This window comes from Rosa rugosa, chromosome 4 (assembly GCF_958449725.1).
Source record: "Rosa rugosa chromosome 4, drRosRugo1.1, whole genome shotgun sequence".
Lineage (NCBI taxonomy): Eukaryota > Viridiplantae > Streptophyta > Magnoliopsida > Rosales > Rosaceae > Rosa > Rosa rugosa.
The window spans coordinates 12,104,359-12,116,209 of record NC_084823.1 but is presented as its reverse complement, the minus strand read 5'-3'; the positions used below and the strand labels follow the sequence as shown (position 1 = coordinate 12,116,209).

The 11,851-nt window shown below is 35.7% G+C and overlaps 1 protein-coding gene and 1 long non-coding RNA gene across 2 annotated transcripts; both read right to left on the bottom strand.

Moving 5' to 3' along the window:
- Positions 1–320: 320 nt before the first annotated feature.
- On the bottom strand, positions 321–6,036 carry LOC133743952 (auxin-responsive protein IAA8-like). Its single transcript, XM_062172037.1, has 8 exons — positions 5,818–6,036; positions 5,654–5,736; positions 4,130–4,564; positions 3,824–4,035; positions 3,505–3,731; positions 3,215–3,353; positions 2,064–2,125; positions 321–640 (listed from the first exon to the last, which is right to left on the bottom strand). The coding sequence occupies exons 3-8, from the start codon at positions 4,520–4,522 to the stop codon at positions 603–605; spliced, it is 1,071 nt and encodes a 356-aa protein (XP_062028021.1). The 5' UTR covers positions 4,523–4,564; positions 5,654–5,736; positions 5,818–6,036; the 3' UTR covers positions 321–602.
- A 2,838-nt stretch (positions 6,037–8,874) lies between these two features.
- LOC133744073 (uncharacterized) lies at positions 8,875–10,908 on the bottom strand. The gene is made up of 2 exons (XR_009863354.1): positions 10,790–10,908; positions 8,875–9,035 (listed from the first exon to the last, which is right to left on the bottom strand). It is a non-coding gene; the product is annotated as an uncharacterized LOC133744073 (long non-coding RNA).
- Between the last annotated feature and the right edge of the window lie 943 nt (positions 10,909–11,851).

Sequence of the window (11,851 nt, the reverse complement as noted above, 5' to 3'; positions counted from 1 at the left end):
GAGCACCCACTTTTAGAAGATAACAAGAAAAAGATCTACTCAGCTGAAGCGAAATTCAAGGATGCAAAGATTATGTCTGAAAAGCAATGATATTGTCCAAGATAATACAACTGACCCAAGGAAATCTAAGATAATACAAGAAATGGGATAAGGGACCCGGTTATAACAATGGTGCATTATTTGGTAATTGGATGCATTGCCCTTGGTTTTGAAAATTCTTTAAGAGGTTAAGGGCTTTCTGAATCAATTCAATTGATTTTTTGGTCCCTTGTGTGCCCAGAAATTGAGGCAAAAACAACAAAAACGAACAACCAACCGGATTAAGACAGATAACTTGGGCACATACATTACAAGTTTCACAAACAATAGCACTTTTCTTTGGATCCTGTATGGAAACAGGAACCTGCCGACATAAGGACTAGTAAATGAGTACTTCTGGATATAGTTTTTAAGAGTTTCAGGAGTATTAATAACGACATTAAGTTAGAAAAGTAGCTGACAGAAACTTGAATTCATGGAAAAAAAAATTACAGATGTAGTAATAACATAGTAGAAGCAGACTAAGACGGCTGAATGGAAGAGATCACGGTGCATATTACTGGCTAGTTCCTGTTCCTGCACTTCTCCATGGCTCTTGGAGCTGCACATCAAACCAAAATGAATTAAAAAGTTAAAACATAAACAAATACATAAATACACAGTTATATATCTCAATAAAATCCAAGTATCAGTCCTGCTGGGTTACAATTAGATTTAGCCAACAAGAAACATGCATATGCTAAATTCAAAATCAACATTGCACACTGCTCAACCTGTCTGCATAATTTTATGCAGGAGCTAGAATAAGGTTTACCGGTGGCCATATAACAGGATAGAGCCCCCATTCTAGAATTAGATTTCAACAACAATTCAGTATGTATCTAAACTTTTACTGTCCGATTGTGGTGGTAGAGTATATAATCAAAAATCCTTAACAGCTTATAATTCAAAGCAAAAGGGAATTTGAGATCTCATAAATCTTTTATTAAACTAGAGGAACCCTATTAGGAAATGCATTAAAAAAAAAACTCTTGTGAAATGTCCACAGATTAAGGAAAGTTACTACTAAGATTATCGCAGCCCAAATCTGTAAGTGGACCACCCAATGTGGCCCTCATCATAGGAGGCATGAGCAAAGCTTGCAGAGTTACAATGCATGAGAAAAGTAATAGAGAAAACAAGAGAACTATGGAATAACAAGTGCAATCTAAACCTTTGAAATTTCTAGCTTAAAGGTGAAATCAATTACAACGATGCAGGAAATGGAAACTACTTCCAATAATTTCTTCTGGAACTAATGTTATACAGACACGAGCACACGCATGCATAAATATAATAGAAATACCAGTTGGAACAACAAACTCCATAAAAAAACCTAGCAATTCTGCAAAAACTGAATGCAACACAGATCCATTGCATACACCATCTCAATTCAGGAATATAAACCGATGCCTTTCTAAGAGGGTGTGTTCTAAAGTTCAGTGCATACTATAAACTCCATAAGATACTAGTGCAGCAACTAATCAGATCTACTATTCTATTATTGCAATCATGACAAATTAAAAATAAATCCTGGGTGAAGGAAAAGCTATGCTAATACTTGGAGCCAACGCTGAGCAAATGCAGCTATTCGCCTGTGAGTCCTCACAGCTAGGGGACTCCATTTTTTAACCACTCACTTTATCTGGATCTTAGTTTCCTAAATTTGATCGAGCTGATAAGGGTTTAGGTGGATCGCTCAAGTGTAGCTCACTCTAGTGACACAGGATGGTGGATGGCGTCGGTAAAGCAGAAAATGAGACCTTTGTTTTATTTATTTAATACTGCCAATGGTTGAATTACTCCCTCATCTAGACTCTTCTCTCTCTGACTTCACTCTCCTGCCTCTTTCAAACTTCTCTCAACCTTTCACCCGACTCTCAAAGTTAAATTTCCCATTTATTGCAAAGGGCCTCTTACCAGCCCTGCCAATTTGTAGTTGCTCATAATTAAAAAAAAATCAATGGAGTGCATAATATACGTACCAAGGCCAATGGCATCTGAGCTTTTCATTATCCTCATCCTTTTGCAGGTATCGATAAACATCCTGTCAAAAGTCCAAACATTCAATTAGATTTTTTTTTTCCCCTAAAAAAAAAACCTAGGCATTACAATAGAATTATAAACTTAAGTAAACGACAACATTGGTGTAAAAAAAGAAAAAATACGTGGACACAGCAAGATATCCACAAATGGCAGGAAACTACCAGAGCACTACACACAACCGAGATGCTTTCATTTTGTAATATTACAACCACACCTAGTCATGGGCATGGGAAGTTGGTGCTGATAAATGAAAACAGATGAAACCCTGGATCAATAAACAATTTTTCTAATTCAGGCTTCCAGGTTCAAGAATACTTTTTGTACCTTAGTGCAGAAGCTGTTTCTCAGTAGGTTTGGCTGATAAAGCACCTACTTCTCTCCCCCATTAAGATAAAATGCAAAGGAAATGCCAATATAGGCAGATAGTTTTTAAAAAAATATGCATTTATACGTAGGCACTGCATTTCTTAACACAACTATGACACCTACATGGTTTATAAATACAACAAACTGATCCTATCTTGGTGAAGATGCCTTGATGCTTAAGTTACTGGCTAACTGGGTACATGCAACTACAGCCACATGCACATCAGATATATTTTATTCTCATTGCTGAACAAGAGCCCCCGTCACGACCATGCATACTAGTAAAATCAAGTTTTATGGTCCACAGTCTACACAATACAAAATCACATTTTGTCTCAGTGCTTGTGGGTTCATAAATTCCACATACTCTTCAAGTTAAGGAACCCAAAGTTGATACCTAAATGATGGCCTAATCACAGGAGTTTTAATAGTTAACATTTGTGCACTCTCTGATACCTTTAAGGTCCTTGCCATGCTTGCTGTTCACAGAAGCTAACGTCAACTATTTCCAGAATTTCTAATTCACTATCTTACAGACAAAAGGCAGTATATCCCCGTGCTACATAATTGTAATTGATCTCAGCCTATGCAAAAGCTAATTATTTTGTAGAATGACACAGAAAAGGTGACAGTTATTTAGCTTTGGCATCAATAGCAAGTCAACTATGTAATCAGCAACAAACGATTAAAAGAAGCGCAAATATGCAAGTGAATGATAACTTACTCCCAAGGGACATCACCCACAAGCATCCAGTCACCATCTTTGTCCTCGTAGGTGAGGACATATTCTGAGCCATGAAGGAGATCCTTCAGCTTGCTTTCACTAATCTCTCTGCCCAGAGCTCCATGAGATCCATATTGACCTGAAATCATACCAACACAGCAGTAACTGGATCCATGCAACATCCATGCAAAACGTAGCAAACTTAAATGTTAAACACTGAATTAAATGCAAATTACATATACACAGACCAAGACCTTATGTATAAAAATTGAATCTTGGCAATAGCTCACCTATAGTAAAACAGCTAAACATCTTTTCAAGAGCAGAAGAAAGTTCCTGGTATGCAGAGTAATGTTTCAAATCTACTTTCCTCAAATACGGAGCACCATCCATGCTGACTTTGACATATAGAGCACCAGGCCCTGCTTTTCCATCTACTTCCTCCACGTTCTTTGAGACAGTGGCCAATGAGTTCTTCCTAAATGATCTTATAGGTGGCCAACCAACAACCTGCGCCCTGATGTACAAGAAATATAAGACTCCATTTTCTTGTTAAGGCCATTGCCAACAAAATTTTCACTACTACACCAAACTTTTTTAATCATTTACTTGGTAGCAGGTGCACTGTTAGTACTAGAATGATTTGGCCTAGTTTCTTTGGCAGCATGAGGCCTCTCTTGCATTATCTTCGGTGGTGCTATCTCTTTCATTTTGGGCTCCTGAGTCCCAAGGTTCTCAAGTACAGAACCAGTTTTCAATCCCAAGTTTGGAGAAGGCCTGGGCGACAGCAACATGTTTACCTCTGTATTAGCATATTTGCCCTGCATCACAAGTAGGTTGTAAAACAGAAGTAATACTAAACGTAAATAAATACAACCAATTCTTTCCAAGTTTGCACAAAGCAATTGTGTTCACCTCTGAGAACTCATCCATAGCATCAGAGAACCCTCTCTTGTTGCCTGAAACAACTGTTTTCTGCAATGAATCCTTTAAAGGATGTAATGGGAAAAGGGGCTTCTCATCAAGTTCAGTGGAGACTAGCCTCAGTTCTGAGTCTCTGTCAGGAGACTGGGATCCAGGAAGCCCAAGCCTAAGTTCCGTAGCCTTCAGGTTCAGTCTACTTTTACTTCCATCTACATGGGAGACTTTTGAACTGTCTACCGAAGAGCAATCAGATAATCCCATGTAATTTCGCTCCTTCAAATCTGAGCTGTTAGGACATACACTCTCCATAGAAAGTGAGGAAGATAATGCTGTAACATCACTCCTACCTTCCTCCTCCCCAGCACCGAGAAGTGGTTGTGACATCAGTATTCAGACAAGAAAATTCCTCCCAATTTGGTTTGCAACCTGTTAAACGTAATGAAAAATCTTCATAAAAACACCAATAAAACAGAAGTTACACAACCCAGAATCTTAAAATGGACGCAGAAGCAAAAACAATACAATCAACAACAGCTGTCCACCCTCAGTTTAATGAGAAAGCAAATCCAGCAGAGGCAATCGAAAGATTAAACTTGAAAGTCCCCTTATTTAAACATGCATTCCTTAAGACACAAATAATCCTATTTTGTGTCTAAGAACCGTTTTACAAGCAAAAACACCAAAGAAAAGAGAGAAATAAATAACACACAATGAAAAGTTCAGCATATTCTCATTAAAATTTTCAGTGGATAAACTAAAAAATTAAACTGCGTGAAGCTTAAGAATTTACCAATCTTTACGTTCCTGGTAAAAGGGTTACATATCTAATAAATAAAGAGATGAATGAGACTATAATATTATCACTTCGGCAAAGAATATGTATCAGGTCAGAAGCACTGAAGAAAGACAAGGAGTAATCTGCTAATCAAGTTGCAATCACCACAGTTCCAGAGTAAGAGCCATATTAGGGGGCAAAAGCCACAAAAATAAAAAATAAAATTGGTGGTTGGTTTTATAGATTTCAGAATCAAGTTTTCAGAACTTAATAGAATCATAGCTTTAATTTTATGAGTAGTTCACTGTCTGTGTGTGCCATAAATAAAGGATATTGAAGTTAATGAAGAACGGAATATTCAAGTGAAACCCAAATCAAAGAAAACAGACCCAAAATGAATAGTGATCCACCTGTAGTTTAATATTAAATGCATGTACACAAATACACAATAAAATTAATACAACTTCCTTATATCAAAGAAAAACAATCAAAAAGTGAGAAACCCAGCAACATAAATTCACCCCAACATAGAATCAGAGCATACCCAAAAAACAAAATAACCAGATATTGATGCTTTTCCGAGAAGAAATAAAAAAGAACTAAGAGAAAATATAAACACAATAAAAATGCAAACCTTAAATTCATGCATTTTGTGGGAGTAGAGAGTAAAAGCCCAGAAACCCAGTAAAGTAAACTACTTTATTGCAAGGAAAAGAATGCAAATAAGAGCTGTATATTACCTGCACTTCCTTCCCTTCAAAGCCAAAGCACAGTAGGAGAAACAAAGATAGAGACTTTGAGTTGAAAACCAAAACCAGCGTCACTGAAAGTGAAGATTACCGGAAAAAGATTGAGAAACAGAAGCAAATCTGGGTCAAAATGATGCCTGAGGAACCACATTTACCTGAAATACTATGCAGATCAGCGGCTGAAGAAAACCCAGAAGAGAAAAAAGGAAAGAAAGCCAAGAAATTGAATTGAAGAGGGTCTCTTTTGGTTTTAGCTGACAAGGAGAAGGTGAGAGAGTTGGAGAGAGAAAAGGGAGCTAAGGACCCTCCATTCGGCACTAGGTAACACAAGTGAGAGAAGCTAGTTTGCTGTCCGATGTGAACCTCTATCGGCTCTATGCAATAATAATAAAATAACACTTTATTAAAACCAAGTGTCTCCCCAGAACCAAATTGAAAAGCTTTCCTCTTTTCTCTTGCTCCCCCTTTCAGTTTGTTTTTATATTTTATATTCCTCTTTCAACTCACAAACTCATATTTAATGTTATAATGTATTTTAATCGTATATAATGTAAGCAATTTTTAATTTAACTAAAAATTACATAAGTGGTTTAGTTTAGAGATTGATATGTGATCGAAAAATATGTCTCACCGTCGGTATCTTAAATTAGCTAAAAAAATAGAACCACTAGTGGAAAGTGGAGACAACCGTCATCGTTTAATTATCTAATTGTTAATAAGTAAATTACATACAAATGAACAAATATGTTATATTTATAAATATTAAGACGATTATAATCATAATTAAATGACTAAGCAATTTAAAATTTTCTTTATTTTTTTAAAGTACCATTGACGAAAGCAGATTTTGACTAGCTTCCAGTCTAACTAGCTCATTCTAGGGTATTGCTGGACCATTAAGAGCAAGTGCACCGGTCTGGTTTTGACCAGGCAAAAGCATGGAATGATGATGTGGTGACCGGGCATGGTGATTTCCAGTCCTCCACCGGGCTGCTTTTACCCAGCCAAAACTTGGCTTGGGATGACCGAGGGGAAGAAAAAGGGCAAAGCCCTGACTAATTTCTTGACCAGTCGAAGGAGAAGCCCAGCTGCCACGTTGGAAGGGGAGAGCACATGGCTGACGTCACAGAGTCTGGGTTGCTTCGATCTCGGCCTGGGTTGCTTCGATCTCCGCTTGGGTTGCTTCGATCTCAGCCTAGGGGCAGCGTTTGGGCAGTTTGACGCCACAGAGCGGCCGGAAGAGGTGAGGCGACCTCGGGGGAGCCGGGTCCGTGGCCGGAGGACGGAGAAAAATCGGGGTCGGGTCGGACGAAACCCGCCATGTCTGGTGCAGCTGCGAGAGAGAGAACCGGAGGGGGGGGGAAATGAAAAAATGAAAAATTTTCGTCCTTTGAAACAAAATAGAATTTTTTTTTTGCTATTTATAGAAAATTTTCAGATTTCAAAAATTCATAATAAATTCATACGAACTCCGAATATTGTGTTCCATGTATGCATGAGATCGTATCGACGATCTCTATAACTTTCATGAAGGAAGTTTTCCCAAATTATGTATGTGTAAAAAGTCGATTTTCGAGACCCCCTAAAATTATATAATAATGAACAGTGTTGACCGGGCAAGAAAAACAACGGGTGTAAACCCATGTCCAGTGACAGTGAATAGTAACTTGACTGGTCGAATTCTCGACTTCTCGACTTTGCCTTTTCTTGACTACGGGTGCACTTACTCTAATAGAGAACTAGTGTAACTTTGTTTAGAGCCATGACCCATGAAACCTAATAATTTTCTTTAATTTGGTCATTGGGTAACTTAAATCTTCAAGATTGCCTCTTTTATAGCGTGCTTCGTTATGTTTCTTACTCAGAAGCATTAAATCAAGCAATGCTTGTCATGAGTCAAATGTGTACCTTGTCACCTAAGCAATGCCAATATGCCATCATGAAAGATGCTGAAAGACAAATTAAGATTGAAGACGTAGTGAGTGCTATTCAAATGGAATCATAACCAAAAAGAAAAGAAAAGAAAAAAAAAACCAAATGGAATCCATTTAATGCAAATGCTGAGGCTGAATCCCAATGTCAATCTGATAAGATGAGATTCTTGTTAGGCATCAGATCAAGTCAGACCATGCATGTTACTGCTATCACTTAGCAGTAACGACACCAAAGAAAAGCAAAGGAAACCAACTAACTACTTGCGTGGATTTGGAAACCATGCGATTATTCATTACCTCAAGGAATTTGGATTTTCATAGTGCATAACATGGGCACATGCACCTGTGTGTTCATATATTGGAATCCCACCAAACCTGTCCAATAATTCCTAACACAGTGACGAATCCCTGTTCATTGTGAATCACATGCAAGATTCACAACTAGGAGTCTAGGACACTTCCTAATCTTTCTGCCCGTGTGGGTAATCTTTAGTTCCATGTTTTCATCGTTCTGCCCTAAACTAGAGAGGAATCATGGGGATGATGTCCTACAAGCTCTGGGCAGTTATGCCTATTCTTTCATTCATTTTTGGTGGGGAAGGAAAACGATTGGAGAAATTTTTAGGTAGGGGCAAACATACCAGCCACGTGGTACGTTCGGCCAATCATATCTCTCTATTTTTTAATTGAATTCCAAGACTACCCATATTTAATTATAATGAAATACCCAAAACACTTCCCAACATAGGTAATGATTGGCTTGGCGTATGATCACGTGACACGCCTGCCCTACCTAAGAATCTCTCAAAGAGTTGTTGCAGCTAATGAAGATATAAAATTATGCTTTGACTTTCATTTGAGAATGGGCATGTCTAATGTAATCATGTTGCCCTCCAATTTCCAAAACCCCAGAGGCCCCACCCTCATTTTCGTTTATTATTAGTTATATTTCTTTTTTATCAAATAAACAACTTATACATAACAACTAGCCTACAGTGAGACTTCCCACTTATAAAAGGGGAGACTTATGCTACTAGACAAAATGGTACTCGACATTAGTTGATATTTTTCTGAAAAAAGATTAGAGAAATTATTGTAAATAAAAGTACATGAATTCAAATCAACAAGATTTTTTTTTTTTTTTTTTTTAAGAATGAAATTGTCACACCCCAAACCCGAGACCAATATTATACTGAAATATGGTACCCGAATTCGTGATGTGGGTTATTACAAATAAAACTTCCTCAATGGATAAATTAAAGTAAAAGAATTTGCAAATAAGTCTGAATAATACTTTTATTAGAAATTGAAATTATTATTTTTACAATACTAAAGCTGAACAAAATATATTACATTATTTCTTTTGAGAAAGCGGTAGAAAATAAAACATTCATTTATTTAGAGAATCGCCCCATTTTCCCCAAGCGTCTAATCGCTACCTGAAAACAAGAAGGTGTAGCATCATGAGCAACACAAGCCCAGTAAGTACACAACATACATTCTTATATTAATGTGTCTTATAGGAAATTAAAGTGAATAACCAAGTAAAAATGTACCGGGAACGATTTATATGTTCATACGAATTCTTAAATATGTATATGTATACGCACAATACACACACACATATATACAAATATATTCATCCGTGTGAATGGTTTATAATAAATCATATAGTCACATCTCCTTATTGAACCAACAATATATTGCAGCATTAATATGTGAAATAACCTCAAAGAAATGCATGCTCAATTCTCTTTTTCACTTATCATCGTAACATATTAATAATATATCGCAGACAGATATTTGATCGAAATAATATAAGTACACTTCTCTTCTTAGTGAATTTTCGGATTAACTGGTAATAAATCATAAATACAAGTGCTAGGGTCCAACGTACTATACCCAAAGCACGAGTAAGCCAGGTTGACTGGTAACAAATCATAAATCCACGTGTTAGGGTCCATAATACCAAAGCACGGGTAAGCCGCAGCATACAGAGGACAAATCCAAAGTATGTATACTCAAGGAGAACACCTCTTTCTTAAGAGTATAATAGTGCACTATCTGTAGGGACTAGGGCCCAGGCTTAACGTCTCATAACACCAAAACACATTTACCAGTAATTCACTTAAGCACGGGGTTGTAGAAATCACCCGGCTTCACAACTGTACTTTTCAAACATAATCAAATTCGCAAAATACAATCTTTATGAATTATAGATCGTAATATATGTATATGTACACACACATATAGATACATATATTTAGCAATCATCTCATATGAAAACATATGTAACATAATTGTATAACACAAATAAGTAAATTCACTTGCAAGCAACATAATAAAATAAATAAGCTTATACATAATTGAAATCAAGTAAAATAATAAAGCACAAGCATTAAATGAGTAACTATACACAATTAATAAGCTTGTAAATAACTGAAATAAAGTAAAATAATAAAGTACAAGCATTAAATAAGTAAATATACAGAATTTAACAAAATTATATTATAGTTAGTATTTCAGTTCTTATGTCCAAATCCATTGAAGTTCATCAACCGTGTTCATGTTTCTCCGATTAGAGTCATCAAACTTCAAGATGTGTTATATTGTCCATCACAAGTCCGAATTAGTCAAATGAGTACACCATTTCAAAGGGTTTTTCACAAGGAATTCAATGGAATAAGTCATGTAGTCCAGATCAGAGGGATATAGTCCAGAAATGGTGAAGAACCATAACAGTGCAGAAACCGATATTTTTGATACTGACCTTTGGTGTTTAAGTCTTTACGTTCCGTGTATTTTACCATTAATTCTCAAACTCTCCAGATCATAAGTAGAGGTCCTAAGCTTCAAATTGATATAAAGTTTGTAGAAAACGGATAAGAAATGAGGGAGATATGAATTTTTGAAGTTGTGATGGCTGTATGAGATTTCCAGCGAGTTTAAAAGTTGAAAACTTTGATTAGCCATAACTTCTTCATTTCTTAACCTTTTTTAGTGATTCAAAAGCCTAAACTGAATAACTTTTGATGAGGAATTTAATACTGTAAATAGTTTTAACAAAACAGACTTTGTTATATACGAAAATACAGGTTTGCAGCAAAGCAGATCCTTTTCCATTTTATCATTGATTATGTAGTTTGATAAATCTTAAAGACAAAAGAACATAGAAATGTATTCATGTACTTACTTAAGGAACTCAGAAGGTCTTGTGATCAAACTTTGGACTTCTTTCACAAAAGGAAACTTCTTAAGGGAAATAGGATGAAGGATTTGTGTGAGGAACTTTTAGTTGGGTTTTCTCTTCAACTAAGGGAGTTTTTTGATCAAATTTTGCATTTGATCTTCAAGTTGAGTATGATCAGATCATAATGATATATATAGGCTAGAATTAACCACTAAGATAAGTGAGTGACTAATATTGTAATGCAAGTGGCTAATCCACTAGTTAGGTTAAATGATATATTAAAAGGAAGAGTAAAATTAAAAGAGTAGTAAAAGAAAGAAAACATAAAGCAGCTTTGCCAATTATATATATATATATATATATACATGCACACATCCATAAATATATAGATACACATTTACCTAATTGATAAGTAAAGAACTTTAGTGCTTTCTTAAGGTAAAAAGAAAATATCAATAATTAGTACTAAAATGACATGCATCATAAAAATAATATGGATGAGAGTCTTGAGCTTAATAACAAAGTAAGACATTTCGAATATAACTAATAATATAGTACTCTATAGTTGACACTAATTTTCGGGTTATTACAAAAATCAAGGAGGATTAGTTGTTGGGAGCTTCTATTCATATCTCCAAGATTGGTATTTGAACCTCTATCTTTTCCAAGTAATAGTTGACTTTGTCAACTCATATCAAATTACCAACAAGGACACAAAAGATGGGAGAAAATAATAATAATAATAATAATAAGTCTTCAACTTGGAGAAAACTTTCTCCTCCAATATAAACCCTAAAATCATTAGCAGCAGTTATTCTTTATCTCTTAAACGGCATCATTAGCAACAGTTATTCTTTATCTCTCAAACGTCAATCTTGGTGGTGAGATTTTACTCCCCGAGTCAGAGGTGAGATAGAATCTATCAAGCTTAATACCTAGTTAGAAAGTTATACCTAGTTTTAGCTTCTTTTCTGTCAGTTTTCTACTTAGAAATTTATACCTAGTTAATTATCTAGTAGAAATTTGAATATTTATGTTTGACCTTTGAACAATCATATGATGATT

What these genes read in the sequence shown, in the direction of transcription:
- LOC133743952 (XM_062172037.1), bottom strand. Translation starts at nt 4,522, where the DNA reads ATGTCACAACCACTTCTCGGTGCTGGGGAGGAGGAAGGTAGGAGTGAT. An exon ending in AACAGTGCACCTGCTACCAA is followed by an intron (nt 3,732 to 3,823) that starts GTAAATGATTAA and finishes CTTGTACATCAG; the next exon opens with GGCGCAGGTTGTTGGTTGGC. An exon ending in GTGGGTGATGTCCCTTGGGA is followed by an intron (nt 2,126 to 3,214) that starts GTAAGTTATCAT and finishes GACTTTTGACAG; the next exon opens with GATGTTTATCGATACCTGCA.